This window comes from Dermacentor albipictus, chromosome 5, assembly GCF_038994185.2.
Source record: "Dermacentor albipictus isolate Rhodes 1998 colony chromosome 5, USDA_Dalb.pri_finalv2, whole genome shotgun sequence".
NCBI lineage: Eukaryota > Metazoa > Arthropoda > Arachnida > Ixodida > Ixodidae > Dermacentor > Dermacentor albipictus.
In genome coordinates this window covers 115,754,434-115,780,776 of record NC_091825.1, presented here as the reverse complement: position 1 = coordinate 115,780,776, position 26,343 = coordinate 115,754,434, and the positions used below count along the sequence as shown (strand labels likewise).

Below are 26,343 nucleotides of genomic sequence, written 5' to 3'. Positions count from 1 at the left end.
CAAGGCGCAGTCGAAATCGCGAAAGAGGAAATGTAATCATTGCGTGAAGTTACACTTTAAAACGCTCAAGAAAAAAAATAATTATAAGGCCCACCCGTTCGATACACATGAAGTACCCGGCCTCAGCGGTTGCTGTGTTTCTTTTAAATTTTTTGCGGTTTTCGTTATTTACGAAACAATTTCTTCGGAACCCTGCAAGGTAAGTAGAAATGTGGAAGGACGTAGCGTAAATCTACGAAGGAAAGCAGCACAGGTTCGTCAGAAAGAAAGATTCGCAATTCACGAAAAAAATTCGTCCTGGCCAGGGAATCGAACCCAGCACCATCACCACCTTTTCAGAGCCAGGCGCTCTGCCTCGACAGCTATAGCGTGGCAGCGCGACTGCGATATAATGGACAGTTCGAGTTGATGGAACATTTATTGACGAATGAACTGGGCGGTGCCCCGCGAGGTGGGGTAAGGCATCGCAGAAGGGAAAGACGTCGTCAACCACGCTGTGGCACGAAGCTACAAAGAAAACCCGCGTGAGTTGTTCGAAACAAGAAAGCGCAAGCATTATTTGTAGCTTCCTTCTACACCAATGCTAGACGACAAGTTTCCCTAGTGCGTGACGCTTTCGTTCGCTTAAGACGACACAGTGTTTCAGGGTGGGAACGGAGGATTCGCGACCGTGGAGAGAATGAGTACTCGTGCGCAGAATATGGCCGCTTAGGTTTGCACAAAACAACAGACTGTCGTAACCACGGGGTCACTGAAACTGGATCGACCAATCACTGAGCAGGTGAGAATAAGCAAGAAAGCTTCGCGTCGTATTCTTGCCCTACGCTGTTCGGGTGTCCTCATATGTGTGCTAGGTTCGGTGCTTAGAGCAGAAATGCCCTTCTCGAATGGCTTCATGAATAAATCTTTAAGCATGACATCATACAAGTAATCCATCATAATGTAGGCGTTTTCTTGATTTTTGTCCTAGTACCACTAGGATAGAAAGTGAAATAGAGATTGTATCACTCCGCAGTGGATCCAAAATGAAGACATCTGATCACGTGCACCTAAATCTAAGTACACGAGTGTTTTGCATTTCACCTCCACCAAAATGCGGCCGCCGTGGCCGACAATCAAACAGGCACAACTCCATGGCCACTGAACTATCGCGGTGGGTTATTTTTCTGATGTGTCTGCACGTAACTATCACAAACTATGGGACTCACGCCTTATGGTCAGCTTCCTTGCTTTTTATCCCCGCCAGCGACAGCTCAAAACTTTTTTCAATTTTGGCTAATCTATCCAAATCGAAGTTACGTTGCCGTAATGAAAAGTGCAAAGGTGCGACCCCACTTAGGCGGCAAAACCACGCGCGGCAAAAAACGCACGCCCTCTCGCTACTACGCCAGGAATCATCGCTGGTACCAGCCGCGGTGACCAGCAGCGCTCCAACCTGTCCCCAGATGCGCGGGGATAACTCCCCACGGCTCGTTCATGCTACCACGTGATAGCCACGGCAGGGGAGAGAGGTGTGCCGTTCCGGCGGTTGCCATGACAACAGTGGCGCGTCTACGGACGCGAGAGGCTCGCCGCGCGAGGCTTTTATCCGCTTGCAGTGCGACCGCATCTCGACAATGGCTCACGATTTGTGCGGACAGACAAAGGACTACCTCACAGATACCGCACATAACAGCATCGCTTCTTTCGGTGGGAATACTTTTTAAAAAGAAAAATGGGCAAGAGCGGAATGATGCGCATGCGCCAACTGACCGGCAGCCAGCGATTTCCCAGACTGCGTGTGCATGAGGGCAATTGACATTAAAAAAAAAACGGGGGTGGGAAAACGACGGGGGAGTGACGAATCCCGAGGAAGTGTATGTTACGACACCACCCACACGATCACTTCCTAAGGTCTGCGTTATCGAGCGTCTCGTAACCTCGCTATACTTCGATTACTGGCTCTTCCAGAACCGCCTCCAGTGGCGCTTTTTTGATTGGAACCAAGTAGCACTATGCGAGCACGATGCACGATCGAGTTGAGCACTATGCGTAGCGAGAGAAGCGAACTGGTGTAAGCCAGTTGTACACGATTCCGTGGATGATGTCGATGTTTGCACGAAGTTTGTGAGAGGATTGGGGGCCGTCAAAAGACGGGACGAGCATGGAGGAAGGAAAGAAATGTGTGTATACAACAATCGCAAAGGCTAGGAGGGAGCATCACATGAGAATTTTGAAGCCTAGAAATGAAAATCGGCGAAGGAACGATCACTGGAAAAAGGGACCCTTTCCGCGTGATAGGCCAGTGGTAGTAGCTTCTAGCCGCCTCGCCGAGGTTGTAAAGGGTGCGGATAGGGTGGCTACAGTGGAGGAAAAAAATTCCATCCACGGAGGATACCCTAACCGCGCCCAGAGCCGACCTGCGGCGGGAGTGCCACTGAGAGTTGCCACGAAGCAAGCGATGCCTTGAACCACAGTTTCGTGATAATACTATGGAGGAAAATCTGAGGTTATTGTCTGCGTGCAACGTCAATGTGGCTGTTCAGTCAGCATGGGATGATGGGAAATGCAAAGATTCTGATGCGAACCTTCTCGGAGGTCACTTTTCGTCGCAATTTTCACTTGTCTGGCAATTATTATTAGTCTCGTTTATTCTCTAATACCATTCGCATCTGGCAAAAACGCGATATTTTTCTTTTCTTCGTACATAAAATGCTCAAGTGCTCTAGATAAACGCACTGATGCATTGCACTCAAGGTTGCTCCGCAACAAAGAACGAAATGCCGTGTGCTTTCTCAGGGAGTCCAGTGCCAAATCACAGAAGAATAACGCTCATAATTCCCTCGACTTCCGAGCGATAGCGTCAGATTTCCCTCCATCAACGGCCACGAATGGTTCGGCAATCGCGCGCCTGAGGCCCAATTCCCAAAGGTTAACGAGTCGATCTGACCCCCGAAGCGAGTAAAAGAAGGGATAGGGTGACTGTGTCACAGGAGTATGAGAGATGTTGGCTATGCCGAGTTTAGCTGCCTGAAGTCATGCTCCCTCCTGAGTTCTTGCCCTTCCTCCACGGAAACAAGACGCACCGCCGCTCCTGGAATGTGTATGGAAAGAGGGGCCGGCCGGCCCGCAGCCCCCCGCGTCTCGGCCGCGCGAAACAATAAATACGGTCTCGGTTGAAGACCGGTGAGAGGGAGAGGGAGAGACACCGAGCACGCGCGCGCCCGACGCCGCGTTGCGCGATTTTGTGAGAGCGGCCACCCGGGCCCATGACTTGAGTTTTGCTTTGTACAGAGTTCGCGCACAAACGATTCTGCGCGCAGAAGCGCTCGCACGCGCGCACAGTCACTCTTTGTCTCTGTCGGGCGTCGGGTGGCACTTCTTGGAGAGGTCGTCGTCGGGCGACGCCGGGCCGCTGGTGATGACCGACGTCTTGGCGCGTTCGGAGCGGTGGTAGGACGACGGGTAGTCGCTCTCCTTGCTCGAAGGTGGTGGCGGCGCGTGGTGTAACGCGGGGGGGTACTCGTCACCGGGGCTGGCCGGGCCGAGCCCGTGGTGAGCCAGGCCCGCGGGGTGCCTCTCCATCGCCTGGGGCGGAGGAGGGGACAGTTCCATGGGACCATAGTCGTAGCCGTTGGGACCCTTGTCGAGCTCCATGTCCAGGACCATGTTGGGCTGGCACGACGTGGTCTTCCAGTGCGTCCGCAGACCCGAGGCGCTGATGTACTTCTTCTTGCATGTCTGGCAAGTGTACGGCCTCTCGTTGGTGTGCAACCTTTTGTGCAACTTGAGGTGCACGAACTGGGTGAACTTGGCCGGGCAGAGGTCGCAGGCGTACGGTTTCTGGCCCGAGTGGAGCCGCAGGTGCGTCTTGAGGTTGCTGGTGCTGCTGAAGCGCTTCTTGCAGACGTCGCACTGGTGCGGTTTCTCGCCCGTGTGCACCAGGTGGTGCTTCTGAAGGTGGGCCAGTTGCGTGAACGTCTTGCCGCACACGGAGCACGTGAACGGTCGCTCTCCGGAGTGCGTGCGCAGGTGCACCTTGAGGTTGGACAGCTGGCCGAAGGTCTTGTAGCAGATGTTGCACTCGTAGTGCATCTTGCCGTCCTTCTTCTTGAGCGGGTACGGCAACGACCGGTAACCCCGAGGGTTGGAGCCCGGCGAGTAGGGCCTGTTGCTGCCGGGCGAGCTGCCGCCGGAAGGCGGGAGTTTGCCGCTCTCCGCGGACATGGGCAGCATCGCGTGGTGAGGGCCGTGGTGCCCGCCAAACTCGGGCAACTTCGGGTAGGGTGGCATGGCCGCCGACGGGGACGCGAGCGACGAGTGCACAGTCTCGGGAACCGAGTACGCGTACATGTTGAAGTGCGCCGGCGAGAACATGGGCGCGATGCCGTTCATGTAGAGGTAGTTCGCCGGCGCCGAGCCCGGCACGCCGTAGCCGGGGCTCACGGCAGACGACACGGCGGGCTGCTGGTGCGCTTTGTCCGTGGAGTCGGGACTGTGCATCTCGGGGCTGCCTCCGTTGCTGCTGCTGCCCGGGTGGTAGCGGATGCTCTTCTTGTGCGGGAACACGAGTGGCGGCGGCGGCCCCGGCTGGTGGCCTCCCTCGCCCGAGGTGTCCGGAGCGGCCGGCGGCGACACTTCGCTGGACACGATGACCCGCACGGGCTCCTTGAGCGACTCGCGCCGCAGCGCGGGCGCCTCCGGGCCCGCGGCGGCGCGCTCCTGGTACCGCTGCAGGAGCAAGTTCTCGAGAATGCCAGGAGCCGGAGGACCCTTGGGGCTCTGCGGCGAGATCCTCTGGCCCATGCCCTCGTAGGTGGAGAAGGCCGAGCTCGCGCTACGCTCCAGCACGTCCTCAGTGAACCGGGGCGCGCTGGCGTACTTGGGACTGGCTGGCTCGTGCAGCGCGCCCAGTCGCTTCTCGTCGTCGTGCCGCCTCGAGGCGGCGCCCGGCGAGCTCGAGCTGTTGGGCCTCGGGTTCTCGTCGCTGGTGGTGACCACCGCGGGCGGGGGCGTGCCGGCCCCGCCGCTGCGGTAGTGGTACGCCTTGGGCATCTTGATCTTGACCTTCCGGAACTCGTTCTGCGACGACTTGTCGGGCTGCTGCTGCTCGGCAGCGACGACGGCGACCGACTCGCACTTGTCGTCTCGCTTCTCCGCCTTGTCGCCGCCGCCCGCGGGCGGCTGCTTGCGCTTAGCCTTGACGCTGAAGTCGAGCACATAGTTGTCGCTGTCGCTGTCACTGCTGTCCTCGGGAGGCGTGAGGCCGTCCTCAGGACCGCCATTGCTGTGGTAGCCCTCGTCGCTGCGAGTGCTGCCCTCGGGCGGCGTCAGCTGGTGCGGCCGGGAGAAGTAGGCGTCGTCCTTGACCGCTGGCTGCAGTTGCTCCCCTGCGCGACCAACGAGAAGAGGGAACGTGTTTGATCGCAGCTTCGCATTTGGAGGCGCGTGCTCCCTCATGAGCGAAGCTACGCGGCCGCTGCAACTTTGGCGACCGGTTGTAACTACTTAAGTAACTACTTAAGTACGCAGCTGTTTAGGTAGTAATGCATCAAAACGTTCTGGTGACTTTATCATCACCGCAACGCGTGCAATAAGCCGCTCAGTGTCGACGCTATACATCAAAGGATTATACTTTGTCACTCGTTGCGTACACGCATCTCAATAAATGCCCGACTCAAGTACGCTATTCCACCAGAGCAGCGAATACGGTTTCTCTTTGTGAAAAGCGACTTTCTATAATGGCTCTTTACGCAATGCTAGCACTCAGAACTGGCCTAAAAGCACCCCTGCGGATTTCGAGATCGGTCCGGGCGGCGCCACCGATGTTGGCATGAGCACTCACCAAACACATTTTTATCTCGTTTTGAGTGAGCTCCCATCGACCAACTGTAAGTGCAAGATGCGTATTAAGAAATAACAGCTAGAAGATGGGACACTTGAGAGAAGGAACGACGTAACCTCGCTTCGTTGCGTGGTTCCTCTACTCCGTGTTCCACCTTCACACCGTCGTTTCTTAACAGGGCGTATGCCAACCAACACATGCAAACACGATCCTCCATGAGGATCGTGCTTTCAGGAGAAATGCCGAGAGACAAGGGCACTCACGTATCCTCTGGAGCATAAGCTCTCCGGTGACGGGGTAGCTGAGTCGTTCCGCAAACTCCCGGCAGTACCAGACCAGGAGCTCCTGGTTCGGGTAGATGGGCTTGACGGTGTAGAAGTAGATGTCCTGCTTGACCTGACAGGCGACCAGATTCTGGTTCTCGCTCGAGTAGGCCGGGTTCACGTAACGCATCCAGTTCGCCTTGCTGACGTCGAAGCCGTCCACGTAGTGGAACGAATCGGGCCCGTCGTACACTCGCCAGAAGTACTTGCGGTTCGCGTTGGCGGGAACCTCATCCTTGCGGTACACGTCGCCCATCAAGGGACCGAACCGTGTGCCTCGCGGGATGTAGTCCGTGCTCCAGACGCCCAGAACCTGCGCGCACAAGAATAGCTCGTTAAACTCATTCAGCCCATTATAAGGACTACGTAAACTACTTTCATTTCACTGGCAAGACTCTATATAGCCCGTTCGTGACTCATGCCTGTGCGCAAGTCTAAAAAGAAAAAAGAAACTGCATGCTTTGCACATACCGTACATTGGACAGACAATCACAATCACCGCAGACCATCACCGCACTATTGCATCATCACCTAGTCTTCCCCTACCCGTCTCTCCCTAGCCCTTCGCCCATGTTGTAAATTAGCAACATGTTGTAAGTAGTAGGTCGGAGACGTGCTTCTCTGGCCGACATCTCACTTGCTACTGTGGACACATACCGTACATTGGACAGACAATCACAATCACCGCAGACCATCACCGCATTATTGCATCATCACCTAGTCTTCCCCTACCCGTCTCTCCCTAACCCTTCGACCATGTTGTAAAGTAGCAAGATGTTGTAAGTAGCAGGTCGGAGACGTGCTTCTCCGGCCAACCTCTCACTTGCTACTGTGGATAAACTTTCCCTTTTTATTTCGCAGCCCGTAACCGCAGTGGTGAAGTGGAAACTGTCAGCAACATTCTGTGCCAGTGCTCGCAGTATTACATGCGGAGATGATCAGTCACCGGCTGTGATCAACAAGTTGGAGCCTCTGTCGGAAGGGAACAACCCAACAACATAGACGCGCCTCATCATCGCGTCAGAGTACCGCGAAAATATTACTCCGCTTTTTGCCCAATCTAGCGCCTATAATGCTTCCCTATATCTTTCTCTGTTCCTTGTTCCCTCCTTCTTTCTTCCTGCTAGCCCCCTTCTCAAATAAAACCTCATTTAACTGCCTTATTTGAACTATCGCTTACTGCGACTGCTGTTCCGACTTTGTTGGTGTTCTAGTGGGGTCTCCCGCGGAAGGTGCGATAAGGACCCCCCGCCGTCGGCTGTCAACAAGCGTTAATGAAGGATCGTGATCTGCGTCACAAGCGTGGGGCCGTATTCGAGACTTACTACACGCTAATCGTTTAAACCAACCACATAAATACAGGTACACAGTCGGGAGCTTTAAGGCGCGAACAGTATAGAGGCGGAGTGGCGTATGGTTTGCTCGTCATGTTGTTGTGTTTTGCTTATCAGACTTACTGGGTGTGTTTCTTTCTCTCACAACAGGCGACATGATAACTTGTTTGATTAGGGCGGATGTGGCGCCGGCCAACAATACTGCCTCGCTTCGCCGCGCACTAGAAAGTGGCCCCCTGGTTGATAACGCCTACAAAAAATAACAATGGGGGCCACTCATGTTTTCGCGAGGCTTTTTTTTTTCTTTTTGTAGTTACTTCTTTTTGAGGGCTGTGGGGCGTCGATTGGAATCACTTTTCTTTTCCCCCGGCAAACACGTGTAGGTGTACGAGCACTGAGCGGCGTACCTTATGTGTTTGTGCAAGAGGAGCCGCCACATTTAGAGTGCCGCTTTAAAAAAAAAAAAAGAACGGGAAAAAGAACACACAATAGCATGCCGATAAGATAGAACGTTAAGCAAGCGCTGCCCTGTTGTTTTGAGTTGATGGAAGCGAGTTAAGTGAGCGTACAGCCTACGCCAACGATGAAAGGAAGTACCAGATGAAGAACTTGGAAACCTCAGTCGATAAAGTACGATGTAGACCGGTGGATGACAGGGGCCAAACAGGTGAACAAGGCGTGGTTAACGGGGCGGTTTGCTACCCTTCTGGTGGTTGGGAGAAGGCTGTTAAAATATGTGGATGAAGAGTGTGTTAGGTTTTAGAAGCATGCTAAGTGAAAAGTTAGATGCTACAAAGGTGTGTCTGAAGAAGTTGGCGAAAGGGACGGAGGAGTGCGCCCCACACGCGTAAGATAAGATTATTCACAGAGAACCTGCATTGTCACCTCGGTGAGAGCAGGCTGTACCTGGCCTGAAGTTCTAAAGAAATCGCTCGTTTAAAAAATTATTCGAAATGCACGCAGACAGAGGAAGAGAAGCGGAGGCTTATAGCATATGTCTGGAAAAGAAAACCATGCAACAGCAGGAAGAAACAGGATGCGCAAACAAACAAAGGAACACAATTTGCCATGTTTGAGTCAACAGCAGACATATTTACCAGTAAAACGTGGGCTATAAGTATGTGATGGCAGCGTCCGAGAAAAAAAAAAAAAGACGCATTTATCCATATTAGTCAAGGAAGAACGGAACGCCGTCGACCAAAGTCGACGGGTTGTACGGTTAAAAGACGTTTCGGCTTCGCCACAGAAACCTTGTTCTACACGGAATGCCTTGATCAAAATTATCAAATCTTCCGTACGGTACCCTCGATCGGACAATTTTGGCCGATCAAGATAAACGTAGGAGAGGGTCAAAAGCGCAACAGTTTGGGCGAGTTGGTATGTGATGACTATTTTAGACTTGTAGCGCAGCTCAGAACGAGCGAAAAGGACCCTGCTCTCCCACCCCTGTTCTCCTTTCCTTTTCATTACCCTTTCCACCTTCCTTCTTGCTCGTTCCGAGCTGCGCTACGAGCCTTAAAAAGTAGGAGAGGGTACACCGCGACGCGTACGATGCCTCCTGCAAGACATGCGCTCCCTTCACTCGCCAACTGTTCAGGCGCCGCCCTCAGCATGGAAAGCTGGAACGCGATCCGTCTCTTACAAAGCGCTTTCTCCCAAGCCAATGCAATTTTTCTCACCCACTTGCTTGCGCGTGCGTCGCCTGCGATTCTCTGACGAGGACATTCTACCGCTGTGAAAAAATCCTCCGAAGACCGCGCTGCTCCTCCTACGGCCGCGATGGACCTGACCGACATTCGCCGGGGGCGCCGTGCGTGATATGTACGCCATTGCTTCGTTATACGACGAGGCGCTCGCATGCGATGCCGGCGGCGATGTCGTAACCGGACGGAAGGCCGCGCGGCATCAGCAAGCGGCGACCGTGGCCGAAATCGGAGGGGTTCACGGTCGCGCCGCCGGGGGGGCTTTGTTGATGTAACACTGCGTCGTTGACGGCGGCGCCCTTGAACGGAGATAAGGGTGTCACTGACTTTTTCAGCGCTGGCCCCGTCGCGGTTATCGCGGAACTGTGTCACTCTCCGAACGCTTTATCGGCGCGCCTCCGCCGCCCCGACACCGCTGCAGCTATATCCCTCCCGCAGGCCTGGCCTTTGCTTGCTTCTTTATCTTCTTTTTATATTATTTTTTTATCGTACCTTCGCCGCGTGCCGCTTCTTTGCCTGCGCGCTGCAGATTGAAGCGCGGAGTTGACCACGCCCTGCATTCTCACCTCCCGAAACCGCTACGTACCTTTCTCTCCTTTACCGCTAAATGTGTACACTCCGCACCGATGTGAAAGGGAACACGTAACCAGCGTTCGATTAGCCACCTTTCGGGCGAGTTTCGAAGCTTCGGTTTCAATTATCCGCGGCGCATAGTTGTCGTGAAAAAGAAATTCGGACTTGTCATTTCAGTGAGTTCGGCGCAAGATCGAAACGTATACTGCGGGCGTTGAACGCAAATCTGGGTTTTCCCACACGTATTGACCGCACTTTATACTTTATGTCTTGGTTATATACCAACACCCCCCCCCCCCTCTTTTTTTTTTTTTGCCTTTCATCTCGCAATTTTATTCTGGCTCGACTGCACTGAACGCAAAACCTTCTGCGCGGGATTATCGCGCCCTGCTATGCCCTTTCTCTTATCGTGTGGGCTCCATTTCCACCGGCTATGGCTTACGACCTAATGTGACACCAATCTTTTCAATATAGACTGCTCTCTCTATATTAACGTTGTGTTTGTGTATGAAATCAAATCCTACTACTGTTTTCTTTCGTCAGCGCACTAACACAAATACAAGAGATGGCATATTATTGAATGCATCACGTAAGGGCAATGAAACAATGAAGCAGTTTATCTGAAAGTACATGCTGACGCAATAAAGAGCGTCAGACATGTCTGACTGATGCACTGGCCAGTGCGTCAACCTTGGCGTTCATATAAAGATGATACGTGCCCTCTTCGGACAGATTGCCAAAGAGAATAAAAGAACCGACAAAGAAAGACAAGGGAAAACACGGTAGACATTAAATGGACCACGCCCCCCCCCTCCCTTCCCACACACATGCCTAAAATTAAGAAAGAAAGAAAGAAAGAAAGAAAGAAAGAAAGAAAGAAAGAAAGAAAGAAAGAAAGAAAGAAAGAAAGAAAGAAAGAAAGAAAGAAAGGAAGAGAAACAGCGCAGCTGAATCGCTACGCTGGAACCTTTGAGCGAATACATACGCAAAATTTATTCGGCAGTAATTAGCTGCCTTACAGCTATTCAATTTCGAAATTAACATAGCTGAATGTGTACTCTTAAGCAGGAGGACATATTCAGAACATTTCGAAGTACGCTGAGCGTACTAAGTGAAAGATCACGACAAATGCAATTACGGACCAGAATTACGATATAACTTGTCAAACAAGTCTTGACAGCAAATTGTGGAGGGGCCATGTCCCATATCTGTACTGCGCCCACACCTGGTTCCTGCGTTTAAAAACTGTTTCCAACTCAAGCTACACCACTCGCCATTGTTTATTACATGCGCCTTGTTGTGCTGCTTAACGCAGAACCATTGTGTACATTATATCCGGCTCACGGTCCCGTGAGCCTTACTGCTAGTTTACACGTCCATGTGCTGCTGTCATCTAATGTGATGTCATGTCGGTATAGGCCCTTTTCGCAACTGTAAAGCTAGCTTTCCTGCAAGGCAGTTTGCACAACTAAAGATGGCGCAGTAATTTTTTCGCGAATAGCGTGTGCAGACACAGCTTACTTGTAATATGACATGGGAAATTTATACGCGTGGCCGTCGTGGTGAAGCCACGCTCAAGAGACAAGCTCCAGCATGTGCACTTGGATCTTCATCAGAACGATTACTGGTGCCACCATTAGTTGGGCGAACGTGCTTGACATGAGGCCAGCAACGACTTCTGGCTCGATGCTCGCAGCCACGTCGAGCCACATCTTGGCCGTATAGCCAGTACAGGAAAAGGGCCACTCACGTCACTGAGCGTCTGGGAGGGCTTGAGCAGCAGGTTGCGAGGCAGGGAGGCCTCCGCCCTGTTGGACAGGCCTTCCTCGCAGGCCTGGTCCCGCACCTGGTACACGGCCAGCTGCTCGAAGTCCGACTCGCGCAGGCTGCTGAGGTCCAGCGATCCATCTTCCATCATACGAAACACCTGCGACAGAGGGACGGTAGACTGTTGAGAACCCTTCCTTACGAAGCTGTGCATTTTAGATTGGTGGCCATATGGCACCATGCGTTAACCTTAGCTTGGTGTCTATTTTTATTCTTATTTTTCGTAGTGAGCACATTTTCCCCCGGAAGGTGTGCCAAGGTCCATCGTGGAGGTGTGGCAAAAGCCACTGCGGCCCCGTGGGAAGCATCATGCAGCCGTAGTATTACACGTACATACAGTTCACGTTCATTACAAAGTGCTTGCATTCGTGAAGAGTGCAGAGCGGAGATTAAATATCAACAGTGCACAGAGATGGGCCGACCTCGTTTAACAAATGAAATCATGACAAAAAAAAAGAAAAAAGAAGAAGAAAAGTTATTCAATAGTATCATAAAACATTACTCAGCCCTGTAGATTGAGTATGACGATCGCGACTCCTGCTAAAGTTGGGTTTGAAGGGTTGAACGCAACACAGCACAAACTTAAAAGAACGAATCGAGAAATTGCCTTCAAACACAGAACTGCGTTCCGAAACACTCAAAAGAAGAAGGAAAAAAAAAGAGAAGAGATCGTCGTCATATATAACGCCGATGGACGTTATAACACGGCGGACATTCGCGGTATCACAACTGACCGTTGCAGAGAAACTCCCAAGGTCTACAGTTCCATCGCATAAGTCCGCTTGGACCATAACCGTGTTCCGGCAGGAGCGACCGGATCGCAGGCCGCTCGCTTCTTTACGGTCGTGGCTCGTGTAGTCGACGCCGATCACTGCCCTTTTCTGCGCTTACGTGCCTCCAGCGCTGTCATTTTTACAAAGCCTCTTTATCATCTACGCGCTCGCACACAGTAACTCACACACCCGGGGGAGCGCCCTAAGTAAAAGCGACGTCACACACATATATATATAAAAATGGTGGACTAAAAGAATGAGGCCGTGAGGGCTACGGCCTCGATAAGCAACCTCGGGCATGTTTCAGGCGCATCATGTAGTAACGAACGATAACAAGAAAAAAAAAGAGAAAGAAAAGGGGCTGAGGATCGGGCGAGTGACCCACCTCACTCTTGTTCGTCCTCAACGCATCCCTCCGCAACCCCATGGCGATCGGATCGGTTCAAACACCTCGGGCTTTTTTTTTATTTTTTGGTATAAATGCTGCTCCAGCAGATAACCTAGGCCCCGCTATCGCCTACCAAGTTCAAGGCCGGGCTGACGTCGCAGCGTTGGCCGACACACAGCATCATCATCATCATTTAGATCGTCCCCCTCCCAGCCCACGTTTTCCCCACCCTTATATTTTTTTTTTCTTCTCCAATCTGGAACCTTCTCGTCCTATTGATGGAAATCGAATATCTCCGGGAAGGCGGGACAGACCTATTCCACCGCCGTTATATAAGCGTCAGAGTTTGTGCGAGTGATGTGAGCTTACATACTGAAAGTACCACTTGGACAGTACTGAACAGCGAAGTATCTCGGAGGCAGCAAGTCACTAATGCGCTAGGAGTTTCGTAAAAAGAAAAAAAAAACGATGATGATTACTTTCGACGTCTTTTGATTGAGGACGCTAAACGTCAGATTCACTCCGGTATTGTTATAGGGTCTTTCCTTGGTCTGGTGGTTCCCCTAAATGCGATTAAGTCACGAGTGCTCAGACGTTTCGAGCTAGTTTGGTACAAAAAAAATAATAATAACCGTTGAGGCCTCGAGCCCAGAGTTTCTGCAACATACAGCGGAGACAAGTAAAACAGCTCGAAGTGAGAAGAGTTTGATATCAGGGATGGCGTTCTCGATAGTGCGAAACCTCGGAACAAGCGAGTTTCTATTAATGAGGCGCACACGGTGCCGAAAGCCAAGGCAAATCCTGCAATCTATTCAAGGAGTCAAGGGAAACGTGAACCAAAGCGAGAGTCGGCCGGAATTCTAGTCAGTCGCAGTAAGTCAGAGTCAGTCAGTACCAGCGGCAGTACTGACCGTCACTGGTACTAGAGTACCACTAGGCGCCTCGATTGGTGGTCACATAGTATCACAGGTTACCTGGTCCACTCGGTACATCATCGGTAGATGGTGAAGAGCGAGCTCCTCTGGCCTGCTTTTGGGCGGGAATCCGCGAGCTCGCTTATTTTGTACCGTCCCCCTATCCTGTAGAACATATTCAATCCAAATTAAATTCCTTGGTGCAGAGCAGAGGGTGAAGAGAGAGCCTTTCATATATAAGGTATTGCGAGATCCGCTTATCGAGAAAGCGCTCAAACATCCAACTACTGCAACAGCGTGTTGACTGAGCACATTTAAAGCGTTAGCGTCGCTTTCTTCACGGGTTTCATGATGTGCACTGCCCTTTTTTTCCCCGAACGATGGGCTCAAGAAAAACATCTCTGAATGATCCTGTCGTCCTGGTAATGCATGAAACTGCTGAGGTCATATCACTAGTTGGCTTTATTTTTTTTTTTTTTGAAGGGTCAGCGATTAATGATAAAAGAAAAGAGATAGAGAAAGAAAACAAGAAGAAGGAAAGGAAGGAGGAGAAGAAGGGTAAGCATGGTCGACAGAAAGTGACAGTCTCGTCCCACTTACAAGCGAAGCAGGGTCGTCGTCGCTGACAGGCACAATTGGGACAGTCATTTCAAAGTCTCCGCAAGTCTCCGCCGTGGCCGCTACGAAGGCGGCGTAGGAGGCATCATCCTCGGGCCTCGCGGACGCCGCATCACCGCGCATGCTCCACTTAGTTTTGTAAACGAAAACTTTGGTTCTTCTTCTCCGCCTAACCACTATGCGCATATCTTTCCCTGCGGCCGGCTCGCAAGGAGGATCCGCACCGCTGCGGCGAGCCGTTACAAAGTTTTTTCTTTAACACGCGATTACGGTCTGTCTACGTGCGCCGCTAGCTACGCGGCCGCCCGAGAACGGGACGGCGAGGAGGACGCGTGTCGGGAGAGGGGAGGCTATGTGGATGAGAGAGAGAGAGAGAGTGCAGTAGAGCAAGCGCGCCGCGGTTCTTCTCGCACAACTTTCACTGTCAACGCCGCACCATTATTGGTCGCTTGACGTCCGCGTTATCTCGCCCGCTCTGCCTCCTGTACCGTTCATTTCTTTCTTCTTTCTTTCTTTCTGTTTTCGTTCTCCACTCTCTTTGCGTGAGCATTTCTCTTAGTAGGGAACTGGAGAGCGAAGCAGGCTCGGATCGGCACATTCTCGCTGTGGCGGTCGATGCATCTTATCGTGAACGACGGGAAGGAAAGACGGAGAGAGAAAAAAACGCTTTGTAAGGTGATCGCGCAGAATTCGGTCGCATCGAAACCCTGTTGTCGCGCTTATTTATCCACCAATGAGTTCAGACATCATTGCTGCTGCCGAAATGTACAGTGCGATGCATATTTTAAAGGAAACACACGGCTGTTGAGCGCGTACAAATGTTGCCCCTCTGGCAAGCGTACAATCGCTCGGCTAAGCACCAGAATGACTTGTGGCTGTATAGCCCTAGCGCCTTTCTACGGCCCAGTGGAGTGCATTCACACAACTTCGTTCTGCACTTCAAAGGCAACCACGCCATCCATAACCAACACATTTCGTTGGAAATGTCGAGCTAAAAAGTGCCGCGCCCATTGCGTTCAATGAAATGGTCGCTGCAGCGATTGTCGCAAAAGTCACTTTTCTCGCAAACACTTGACAATTTTCTATTACGTAAGTGACGTTCTACCTCGTCTCGCTTTTAATAACCGCTTCCCTCGCCCAGACTGACGAAGAAAGTGACAGGTACGAAACAGAGCGTTGCGACTCCTGTCCTGTCATCGTCTTCATCTCTTCCTGTATGAAACCTCCTCCTCAACGCTTGATAATAAACCGTGGAGAGCGGGGTTGGGGTAGGGGATGCCTTGCGGAAGCGAATGTTGTGGGCTTCGTGGCTTCCTTAAAGCGAGCAAAGTTTGGGTCCTTCATCCGGAAAATAAAGCGGGGTCGAGGGATAGTAAACAATGCGCGACACCCCACAAGCTTCCGATGCCGGGTTTCATGCCCAACGCTGTCAACTCCGCGGTCTCTCGCAGGGAGCCAAGCAGCAGAGGAGCGCGTGTGTTGATCGCATTAAACTTCTTCTTTATTATTTCTCTTTCACTTCGCCCTCTCTCTTGCGTATAGCGCGCTCAGCGCCCCCCACATCGCGTGTCGAGATACCTCTGCGCGCGGTCCCAGCCTCTTGTGGGTGTAGTCTAGAGTGGCCCGGGTGAGATCCTTACTTGACTCCGGCTTATTGGAATTTAAGTGAGTTCACGCACGGGGCCTTCGAGCGAAGCTCCCCCGCGACGACGACTCCGAGTCGCTTTGTGTTCGTCACCCATCCCCGCTTTCCTGTTGCACAGATTTTGCTTCGTTCTTTCGGATCCTGCACCCCCCTACCCCCCCCCCCCCTTGTGCGTGTATACAGAGAGAAACACGAGGCGGCGCAGAATGCTCCCAAAACCTGCGCCCCGCGAGCACGCACACACACACACGCACTTTGCTTTCACGGTCTGTCACTTCAATCTCGGTACACCGAGCAGAACCCCCATTCCACCCAAAGCCCCGATCTGTCCTACAGATGACGTCACCGCGTTGTCTCCGGTCGACAATGGCCGCCGCTGGAGCGACAGCCATCTGTTTGCGCTGCGGGATACTGGGATCCCCTCTGCCCCGTCAGAACGCCCCCTCTACTCCCCTCCCTCCCCCCTCCCCCCACTTCGAGTGCTGCGGTGCGTGTTTCACACTTCCGAGACGTGCCTTCCTAATCGACTGATTGAGTGGAGCCGCCATAGAATGGCTGTATGTATATAGCGTACCTGCAGCCGGCCATTCGGCAAGTGTGCGATCAAGCAACACACCTCTGCGTTGTCGCTGTGCGACTAGACGGCGCAGGAAGCATGCGCGTGCGCGGGATCTGAGAGGCTGGCGGGCGGGCTCGTCTCCGCCATGGCTTTGTGTTTGCACCGGTAATTAAGAGACGCACGCCGGCGCGCTTGGAGAGACGTGGGTGTTTGCAAACGTTGATGGCGTTTATTTGCAATGGCTCCGCGCGCGCTTCGCGTCGAGGAGTGGAGTGATCCATTCTACTACGTATCGAAGAGAGCCGTTGACGCTCACATACAAACACACGCACAGACGCATGCAGACACACACACTTCCGTTCCCATAGTGTGTAACAAGTTACACTTTAGGCATGATATATTGGACATTTCACATGAAGAACTTGACTCTCAGCAGCATAACGTTTCATGACGCGGCAGCCATTTACTACTTAGAGTTCCTTACTTTATTGGACGCCTCTGACGCCCTTCTACATCGAGCTTAAGTCAGAAAAGAAACACCGGTGCCCCTTCCTATTTTTCTTTTTCTTTCAAAGACATTTAAAGAAAGATGACATTCAATCCGTCTTTGAAATTGGCGCGTCAGTAGATTCCTCCACGAAAGCTGTCCAGGGCAACTGCTCTCACGGCTTCTCCCAGCATGCACAGGACGTCCAGGCCTACTATATTGACGCCCTTAAAGCCAGCACAGCTGCTAATCCAACAACATGCACGACCAGCGACACGCCGAAACACGTCTCCCTGTGCGGCCTACGAGATTGTCGCGCATACATAGAAAGAAGACCGCGCGAGCCAACCAACCGCTGTAGCATAATAGACACCCGAGGAGCTCCGCGTCGGTGTTTGTAAGCAGTGACCGAAGTCAGCTTTCTCCCGTTCTTGGAAAAGAGCCCCACCGCACTGCAGCCGCAGCGGTACTTGGCAGGAACAACGGGCAAGTAAGAAAAGAAAGAAAGCAAGAGCTACATAGACACTTCACAGTGCAAAACGGCGAGGTTGAAGCTTGGAAGATGAAGGCGAAGGGAAGGGGGGGGGGGGGAATGGAGAGAAGAGGATGGGCCGCTGCTTCGCTATCGTCTAATGACCACACCGCGTGTATCCTATCACGCGCGGTGCATCGTGGGAAGGGGGAGAGAGAGAGAGAGATTAGGGGAAAGGGTTGGGGCGTCCGGCCGATGATGCTGCTGCTGCTACAGCGGCGGCGGCAACGTTTCGAGGTGTCGACGTCGCGTTTGCGACTGGAATTGTTCGCTTTGATGTCCTTTTATCGGCGAGGGAGGAGGGGGGTGCGAACGCCATCGGCGACCGAGCCGCCGACCGCGGTTCCTTGTCGTACGTCGCTTCCACAAGGTTCAAGGCTACGGTGCAACGAGGAGCAGAGGGGCTGCCTGCGCATGCCCCAGCAGCCGCAGCAGCGCGAAACAGGCCGGACTCTCTCTCTCCCTTCCCTCTGCGATCGTGTTTCCTACGCTACGCCATTACGCAATGTGCCCCGCGCTGCTCGGAGTGTCGGAAGGCGCCGTCGAACGGCCGTGACACCACTGGCCGGCCCCCGGCGGCTTTAACGTATTTAACGCGACGCGCTGCTGGATTCTCGCTACGGCAAAAAACGGAGATGGGAGGGAACGGGGCAAAGGCAATATTGTGAAGGCAGGAAGCTTTTGATGTAGAGTAGAACGTTACACGGGGAACTGCGAGCTGTGGGAAGGAAAGGGGGGAACGAGCTAGCGCCCGGGAGAGAAGTGACTCATCAATGGTCACGCCCATTTATATGGACTTGGCGAAAATTCGCGAAATCCGAGTTCTACTTCACGTTAAGTTCGCGGAAAACCACTTCACCCTCCGTGTATAGATACGGAGGTGTTTCTTCTTTTTCTGCATTGCAGAAGGATAATTTACCAATACAGAAGAAATATATTTTTTCTTTCAATTGTCCCCTCCTCTAACTTAATACACGCGCAAAACTCATGCACCCTGCCGTTAGGCCGGGCTGCATGCAGAGCAGCGGCGTAAACAGCTACACAATCGCAGAGCTCAGCGCGTTCTTCGCTTCGTTTGTCTTTTACGCACTTGACACGATCCGTTATTTATTCTTTTATTATTTACTAAATTTACTAAATTACTAAATTTAATTAATTTACTAATTACTAATTACTAATTACTAATTACTAATTACTAATTTAATTACTAAATTACTAAATTTACTAAATTTACTAAAGAGAAACGTGGTGCTACAGCGTACTGCAGTAAAACACGTTGTGGGGCTAGTTGGTGAATAGCTTTCAATAGGTGAAGCGCCAAAAGTGACGGCACGCAAGAAGAAAAGAGGCAGGACCTGTCCTGTCTCTTTTCTTCCTGTGTGCCCTCACTTTTGGCGCTTCACCTAATGAATGCTATAGCGCCCACGGGTGCTTTAAGCGCGATGTCTTAATGTGTCTTGTTATTCGGCTGATCGCTAGATATTCCCGTGAAAGCCTTTTTTTTTTTTAGCACAAATAAGGAAGGACAGAAAGTATACGGACACACCACGGGCTGTTCTTTCTGTCCCGTCTCACTTGCTCTATACAACGACTTCTCACCGTGACCTTTCTTTTTTTCTTCCCCCGCCTGCGTGGTGATCGTTGCAGTAGCCTTCCGTAGGTTTTGCTTAAACTTCGTCTCTCTTCACTTCGAATGACTTTCTGACCTTGCAAAAATGATCACATTCAACAAAATATTGCGTTATATATGCAACAAGTCCCTGTGGTAATGCGTGTGCCGAGATCCTGATATTTCGTTCGAGCGTTTAGAAAAATATGGCGGCTTTGAAATGTAGAAAAATAAAGACACGCACACACGCACACGCACACACACACAAACGCACACACACACACGCGCGCGCGCGCGCGCACGCACACACACACACACACACACACACACGCACGCACGCATCTACCCTGCACTGAGAAAGGGGACTGCACTGGAAAGGGGACTGCACTGGAAAGGGGACTGCACTGGAAAGGGGACTGCACTGGAAAGGGGACTAGAAAGGGGACTGGCTACCCTGCACTGGGAAAGGGGACTAGAAGATGAGTAGTATTAGAGAAGAAGAAAATGTCCCCGGTATGCAAGCACACACATGGCGCAAGCCATTGGCTGTTCAATCAGTCACAAGCGATCATGTAAGCCGGCGGCGTAAAAGCAGATAGAAAGCGTACTAAACGCGCAAGAGCGTCTCAAACCGAGCAAGCTCCAAGATTATACAAATCAGCGCACTAACCATCATTTACATGCTATAGCTAAACAATCGTACCGTAAGTTTTCTCTCTGGTAATTTTTTGCAGGAAACTTCACGCAAACGCAATGCACTGGCGGTAGCGGAGGATCACGCTACAATTCTTATTTTCATTTTTCTCACCGTGCTATAACGCCGTTGCCCCCCTCTCCCCTGCCACCGCTTGCTTCACTCTCCGTTACGGGGGCATCGGTCTCTCCCAAGGCCCGGACCGCGGCAAGAGTCTTATCGCGCCCGGGGCATCACCCGACTGCCAATGACCAACAATGCGGTCAAGCCTTTGTGTCGCTCATTGCCGGTAATTGTTGCTAGGTGCGAATGGCGCCCTTCGAGCGGTCTTTTTTTTTTACGCCTCTGTCGCGTCGCCGTTCTGCATGTGTGCCCTCTATCTCTCTTCTGGGCCCCCTCCTTACGCTAGAACTGTCGGCGTCCGTAAGTTATCGCTCTATATCTACCAGCCGTGGTAGTGTGAACATGGCATACGCACGCGTTACGTCAGCCTCGATCGTCGCGTGAAATCGTGCGTTTCCCTCGTTAGTCTTGTATACCGTAACCAAAAAATATGCAAATTCGAGAGGCCCACGCGTGATACTCGCACAGTTCTAGAGCTCGTGGTTTGGTGAGACCTGAAGAAAGCAGTTTGCAGTGAAACAGCCCTGCCGCCCAATCTGCTGCGAACATATCCCTCGCTTTGCCGACAGCACTTTTTTCGTTGTTATTAGGCGGCTCTTAATTATAGACAGAGTATTATTATAAATAGCGCGCCCAAAGCCACACGCCCAGCTTGCGTTTCTCTCTTTTTTTTTTCTTCTTTCACGCCTGGCGGTTTGCGCCCCTTAAGTCTGGCCGTGTGAAACCTAAATCTCGCTAACACGATAGCGTAAGTTGAGTGCGGCTTTTTCCCGACTATTTAGGATAACGCAAGAGTAGATAACTTGATTCGTTTCTTATTGGGCAGTTCTCATATCCTTGAGTAAACTACAATAGTTAGCGGTTTTGGGGATCATGATGAAGATCGGGTTCCTGCTCCTAGAGAAGTGAAATAAGCTTATTTCACTTATAAATGGACAGAGCCTCAGAAACGCATGCTGCACCGTCAGAACGTCCGCTAAGGGGCGCTATATGAACGTTTAATTGGCCATTAGACAGTATAATAGCAAGAGCTTGGTGGCGCAACCCACCACCCCGTAACAGAGGGGACACTCATAACATCCATCCATCCATCCATCCATCCATCCAACCTTCCACCCAATGGTAACCTCCATTCAGGTGTCAGCAGAAGCAGCTGCTATAGATATATAGTTACAGTGCAGTCAGCAGTAATTTTTTTTCCTTCCTTTCTTTCCTTCACGACAAATAAAACAACCACTTAGTGCTATTACGGCGTTCAAGTGCCTGCTTTGCGAGTGCTATATAGCTAGGCCACGCCATCTATACACTTTCGCGGCGAAGCTTAGCCGCAGCACAAGCACAGTCGGCAAGGGGGCCGAAGCGGCGCTTGCATAGCGGTACAGGGCGGTGCGCTTAAAAACTCTCTACACATTGCGTGCAAGCTGGTACCGCCGTCGTCACCCCCCCCCCCACCCCACCCTCTCAACACACACGCACACACACGCACACAACCACGCACACAACCACGCACACAACCACGCACACACACACACACGTCGTTCAGACACCGGTACATGCGTAGCGCACGCCCGTAACACTTGGCCACCGTATCGCGTGGCTGCACCACGCACGTAGCGAAAGTCTACGCCGATACGCTCTCGCGGGGCGGGCAGGAGCCGCGGCTCTTCTCTCTCTCTCTCTCTTCTCCCTCCCTCCCTCCTTCCCTCTCTCTCTCAGTGTAATCGCTGCGGGAGGCGCGTGTGAACGCACGATAATCGGGGGCTGTGGGACACAAGGGCAACAGCGCGGCTTGCGACGAAAGCCGCAAGACATGCGAACCGCACGCTGTCCCTCACTTGCTCATCACCTGCCGCGCCTGGGCGACTCCGGTGTTATTATTTTCTGTCTTTTTTTTAATATACGATGTCTAGCAGATGTTGGCACCTTCGCTTGGCGCCAGCTATACTCCTTTTTTCACGTGGAAATACGTGCGATCAAATGGCACACCTACGGAGAAGTCACGTAAAATCGTACTTAAACTTAATGCCAACTGATATAAGTAAGCATAGAAGGCACTCATTCTTAAATTCACGTCGCAATAAATAAGTGAAACGCACTCAGTCTTTTAAAGTCAACTCAGATATACTAACACTATGTGCACAACTCGCAAGAGGTGTAACGCAAAACAAATACGTAAGCTGAAACGTTAAAGTCCGGTCACGTAATCACCTAACGACAAACTCGGGTTTTTCAATCTACAACGCGCCTCAGAAGCTCAATCGTTCGATTCCAGTGGATCAGATAACTATACATACTCATTGGATAACGGCCAACGAGTTAAAAAAAAAAAAAACGCTGTTGCAGTTGATACAGGGGTTAAAGAGGAAGAAAAAAAAACGAAAGGAAGAGGTTTGCCAAAGAGCTTTCGCGGAGCGCGGGCTCTGCCAAAAGGAGCTCACCATTGGAAGAACGAGTACTATCGCTAACGCCTTCGTTTGTATAGCGGGGCGCTCGATATACTATACTGGAGCTTCAAATGACTGGAAGGTGAGGACGAGAGTTCGAAGCCTTCGAGCGCAACCGGTGCGGATGCTAACAGGAATGAGAATCATCGCCCCCGACTGTGCATAACGAGCAATGCATATGACGTGAACGTGAACGATGTATCTAGTACATCGTAGCAGACGAAGAATTCATGTGGAGCTGCCATAAGCCGCGCCAAACATACGTATAGCGCACAGTGGCTAGTATTGTATCGTCCTGACGGGTATTGTGACCTTTTCGTGTCTATCAAAATTCTTCGCACTACGTCCTGAAATAAACGTTGTCGTCCTTACTTTTTTTTTTTTTTTCTCTCGGCACAGCGCCTGTTACGCCACCTAATACGGCACGAAGAACTCGGCTGCTCCGGGAAGGTGTATACCCGCGCGCTGTATTTCTTCGTTCTGCTCAGTCCACGTTGATCACCCGTATAGTCATTTTACCTTCGCTCGCGTTACCTGTTAGCTAATACGTACGCTTACCAGTGCATATGTTTGTGCTCATTGTGCAAGGTCGCCTGCGTAAGCTTGTGCAGTGCAAAATTTAAGCGCAATCTGAAGCAAATGTATATTGCGTGCCGATGTCCTTGCCTTGAAAGTATTCTTTCAAACCTTTACTTTCGTTTATTTCGCTTTGAGAGGTTGACTAATTGGAGAAAAAAAAATAAAGGAAACGAAGGCTGAAACTTTCTCTCTTTTTCTTTCTTCCTCTTTTTTTAAATTCCGCGACGAAATTTCAGGGCCGGCACTACAGTGTTACGTCACGAATTCAAAGTAACATACCCGCATTTGGACCGTTGTGGCGGAGTGGTGGTTCTCTAAACTTGTTCAGTCTTTATGCTCCTTTAGAAAACAATGCAGTCTCTATTTGCCAGTAAAAAGAAAGGTTCGATCAGGCGGCGTCAGAATCAGCGACCTCACGGCGAGCTGTTGCGGAAACTTCAAAACGGCCTCGCCACTAGTCCCTCGACGTTGCGCATTTTTCTATAGCTTACGAAACCGCCTACATCCGGGAACACTGGCCCGAGAGAAACGTTACAGTCTCCCGCTACAGTGTATGATTGAGGCTGCGACCTACAAATGCGTAGTTGCGACTGCATTGTGACTTGCGCATGTAATATTCCTCGGTGGGTCACATTTCATACATTATATATCGCTGCCGTCCATGCTGTGTGTATGACCAGGCAAACTCCAGCCAACCATTAAAGAAATTCTAGCTCTCCTATTGCGGTAATAGTGGTTTTATTTCTTTTTTCGGCATTGTAGAAGCGCTATTTACCGGTACAACTTAACCTGCTCAGTCCTGGTTAACCTCCCTATCTTTCCTTTATCATTTGCTCTCTCTCTCTCTCTTTCTCTCTCTCTTTAATAGCAACAGCGCAGCAACGCGATCTTCGTTGTCCTTCTGCTATATATACACGTCTGCCGGGACACCACAGTCAGCTAAACGTTTTTTAAAGCAAGCATTCTAGGAAGCATTTACCACCCACGTTGCATAAACAGCACGCCTGTTTTCGTGACAAGTAAGCAGCGACGCTTGTGGACACAGCTAAAAAAAGTAAAACTTCGCTAATGTAAGCGGCTTTCAGGGCCTGAAGCAGTGTCGCCTCCGTTATCAATTCGGGGAAAAGAAAGGCTTATCAGGCAAAAAGGAAAAAAAGTCAGCACGGAGCTGCTGGACCTCGATAGAGAGTCTAAAAATGACAACAGCCGTTTCATTTGCGCAGACAGCTGGACTCGGTGGCGCAACGGTAGCGCGTCTGACTCCAGATCAGAAGGTTGCGTGTTCGAATCACGTCCGGGTCAAATATTTTTTTTTCCTGGCTTATTCGCATTTTTTTATACTTTAACGGGTGCGCGCGCGCGTTTGTGCGTGCGTGCGTGCGTGCGTGTGTGTTTGGGGGGGGGGGGGGTTAGCGTGACATCGTTCTTTGCGCCTACCCTCTACCTTTCTCCCTCCTACCCTCTCTCTTTTAATCCCATCTCCTGCACCCTGCTGGCGCTGAGCCGTGCTCCCAGATGGGTTGCAGAAAACAGTACTAGCCTTTCCTCCTTCCCCACAAGAACCACTTCTCTCTCTGGCTTGTAATGATGTAATTGTAACCGAGCTAGAAGAAGGGGTACCAGGGAGAAGGACACGTCAATTGATCAGCAATGGGAGAGTGAGGCAAACTTCAGCCTGAAACCTTTGCCCCCGTGTCAACGTTTCGACAATGGGCTTGTCGTCGTCTCCCGTGTTAACACCTTGACTCCAGGCTAAGGCTCCAAGCCATGACTGTAGGCCAAGACTGCACGCTAGGAGCTCTAGGCTGAGACTCCAGGCTAATAATTACGACTTAGGCAGGCTCCAGGCTAAGGCTCTAAGCTAAGACTGCAGGCTAAGGCGCGAGGCTACAACTCCGGGCTATGACTCCAAGCTAAGGCTGCAGGCTAACGCTTCAGGATAAAGGCCCCAGGCCGAAGACTTTCCTTGAGGATGGCTGCGCGTTAACGTTAAGCGCCTGTGCTCTTTATTTTTTAATGCAGACAAAGCACGGCTCACGAGCATTTCTGCATTCCGCCCCTACAGTAATGTAGCTGTCGCGTCCGCGAATCGAACATGAGATCTAGAACGCAGCAGTTAGAAGTCCACACATAGCCACCATGTCATCGGGTGCAGTGACTGATGCGAAACGAAATGTCGGGACAGTGGATCGAGCATAAGATGGCGTCTGAAATAGAACATCCGCCGCCATTGCAGCCGCCAAAACGAGGACGGAAATAAATAGATATAAGGAGCTAGAAAGAAGCTAGAAAATGCAAACTGGGTCCTTATAGATTATATAGTTTTGTTGCCGCCATTATCTGCGTTGGAGGATTGTGCGCGGCGAAAACGATGACGTCATATACACAGCCGAGGAACGCTCCCAGCTACAATGCTAGCTACATACGTCGTTAGTTAGTATCCCAGTTACGCTATTAGCTGATTACCGCGCTTAATGACAGTGGGGCAGGTGTCGTTTATGACCCAGTAGCGACCCTGTACAGAGTGGGAACATGCGCAACGCTACAGAGGAGGACTGACGGCCTTCGTCTCATCGTTCATAATCGTGAGACGCTCTCTCTCTCTCTCTCTCTCTCTCTCTCCCGGTGCACGCGACAGGTCATTGCCGACGGGTAGACGCGAGTATATCCAGGGCGTCCCCTCTATCTGTTCGTTTACGTCTCGCCCGGTTCGCAACGAGGCCAGGGGGATCAACCGTTGGAGCACTGTCGATAACGCGAGACGATCAGAAAGTTCTTCGATCCAAGCTTGGCAATCTTGTGAAAGAGAGGTTCGGAAACTGTGTTTTCGCCGTAACAAAGTTCCTGGCGAAAAGTTGTGGCCGTCGGTCGAAAGTTGAGCCGCGAAGCGGGGGGTATAATATGGCCAATCAAAACTGGTGGGCCACATGGAAATCTTCAGATTTCGTTCGCTCCTGTGCTGTGCTTGAGGAGTCACTGCCATCAGCGAGCCTCCTGCTAGCGGTACTGTAACGTAGCACGAGCGATGTAGAAGGAGCAGTGTATAACAGCAGCAATCTTCGCCACTTAGTTCGCGTGCCGAGGAACGACCTCCGAGATCGGGGGGCGTGTGTCACCCGATCTCCGAGGCCACGATCGAGTGTCCCTAGCTGCTCGCGGGCGCCACGCGAGGCCATAGCTTGCAGGACACTTTTTTTTTTTTCATTCCAAGATCCGAATTCGAACAGAGAGAAGTGGTATTAAGAGTGGTTATGGCTTGAAATAAAACATACGTATATGTTGTTTTTTTTTCTTTAATGTCGTCTTTGCTGCTTTGGCTAAGGAAAGTTATTCTCTATATTTTCCCTGGATGTACTTATATGTATACTCTAAATTTGATTTAGTGAATGAAACA

At 51.4% G+C, this 26,343-nt stretch overlaps 1 protein-coding gene and 1 non-coding gene across 5 annotated transcripts in view; one reads left to right on the top strand and one right to left on the bottom strand.

The window, feature by feature from the left end:
- Positions 1-3,083: 3,083 nt before the first annotated feature.
- Positions 3,084-26,343, bottom strand: part of LOC135916151 (PR domain zinc finger protein 1-like) — a 256,776-nt gene continuing 233,516 nt past the window's right edge. For all 4 annotated transcript variants that reach the window (XM_070538784.1, XM_065449420.1, XM_065449418.1 and 1 more), the window contains exons 4-6: positions 11,508-11,684; positions 6,088-6,460; positions 3,084-5,369 (exon numbers count right to left, since the gene is read on the bottom strand). In XM_070538784.1, coding sequence (XP_070394885.1) covers positions 3,325-5,369; positions 6,088-6,460; positions 11,508-11,675 — 2,586 coding nt within the window. In that variant the 5' untranslated portion in view covers positions 11,676-11,684 and the 3' untranslated portion in view covers positions 3,084-3,324. The remainder of the gene's footprint in view (positions 5,370-6,087; positions 6,461-11,507; positions 11,685-26,343) is intronic.
- Positions 24,180-24,251, top strand: TRNAW-CCA (transfer RNA tryptophan (anticodon CCA)). Its single transcript has one exon. It is a non-coding gene; the product is annotated as a tRNA-Trp (tRNA).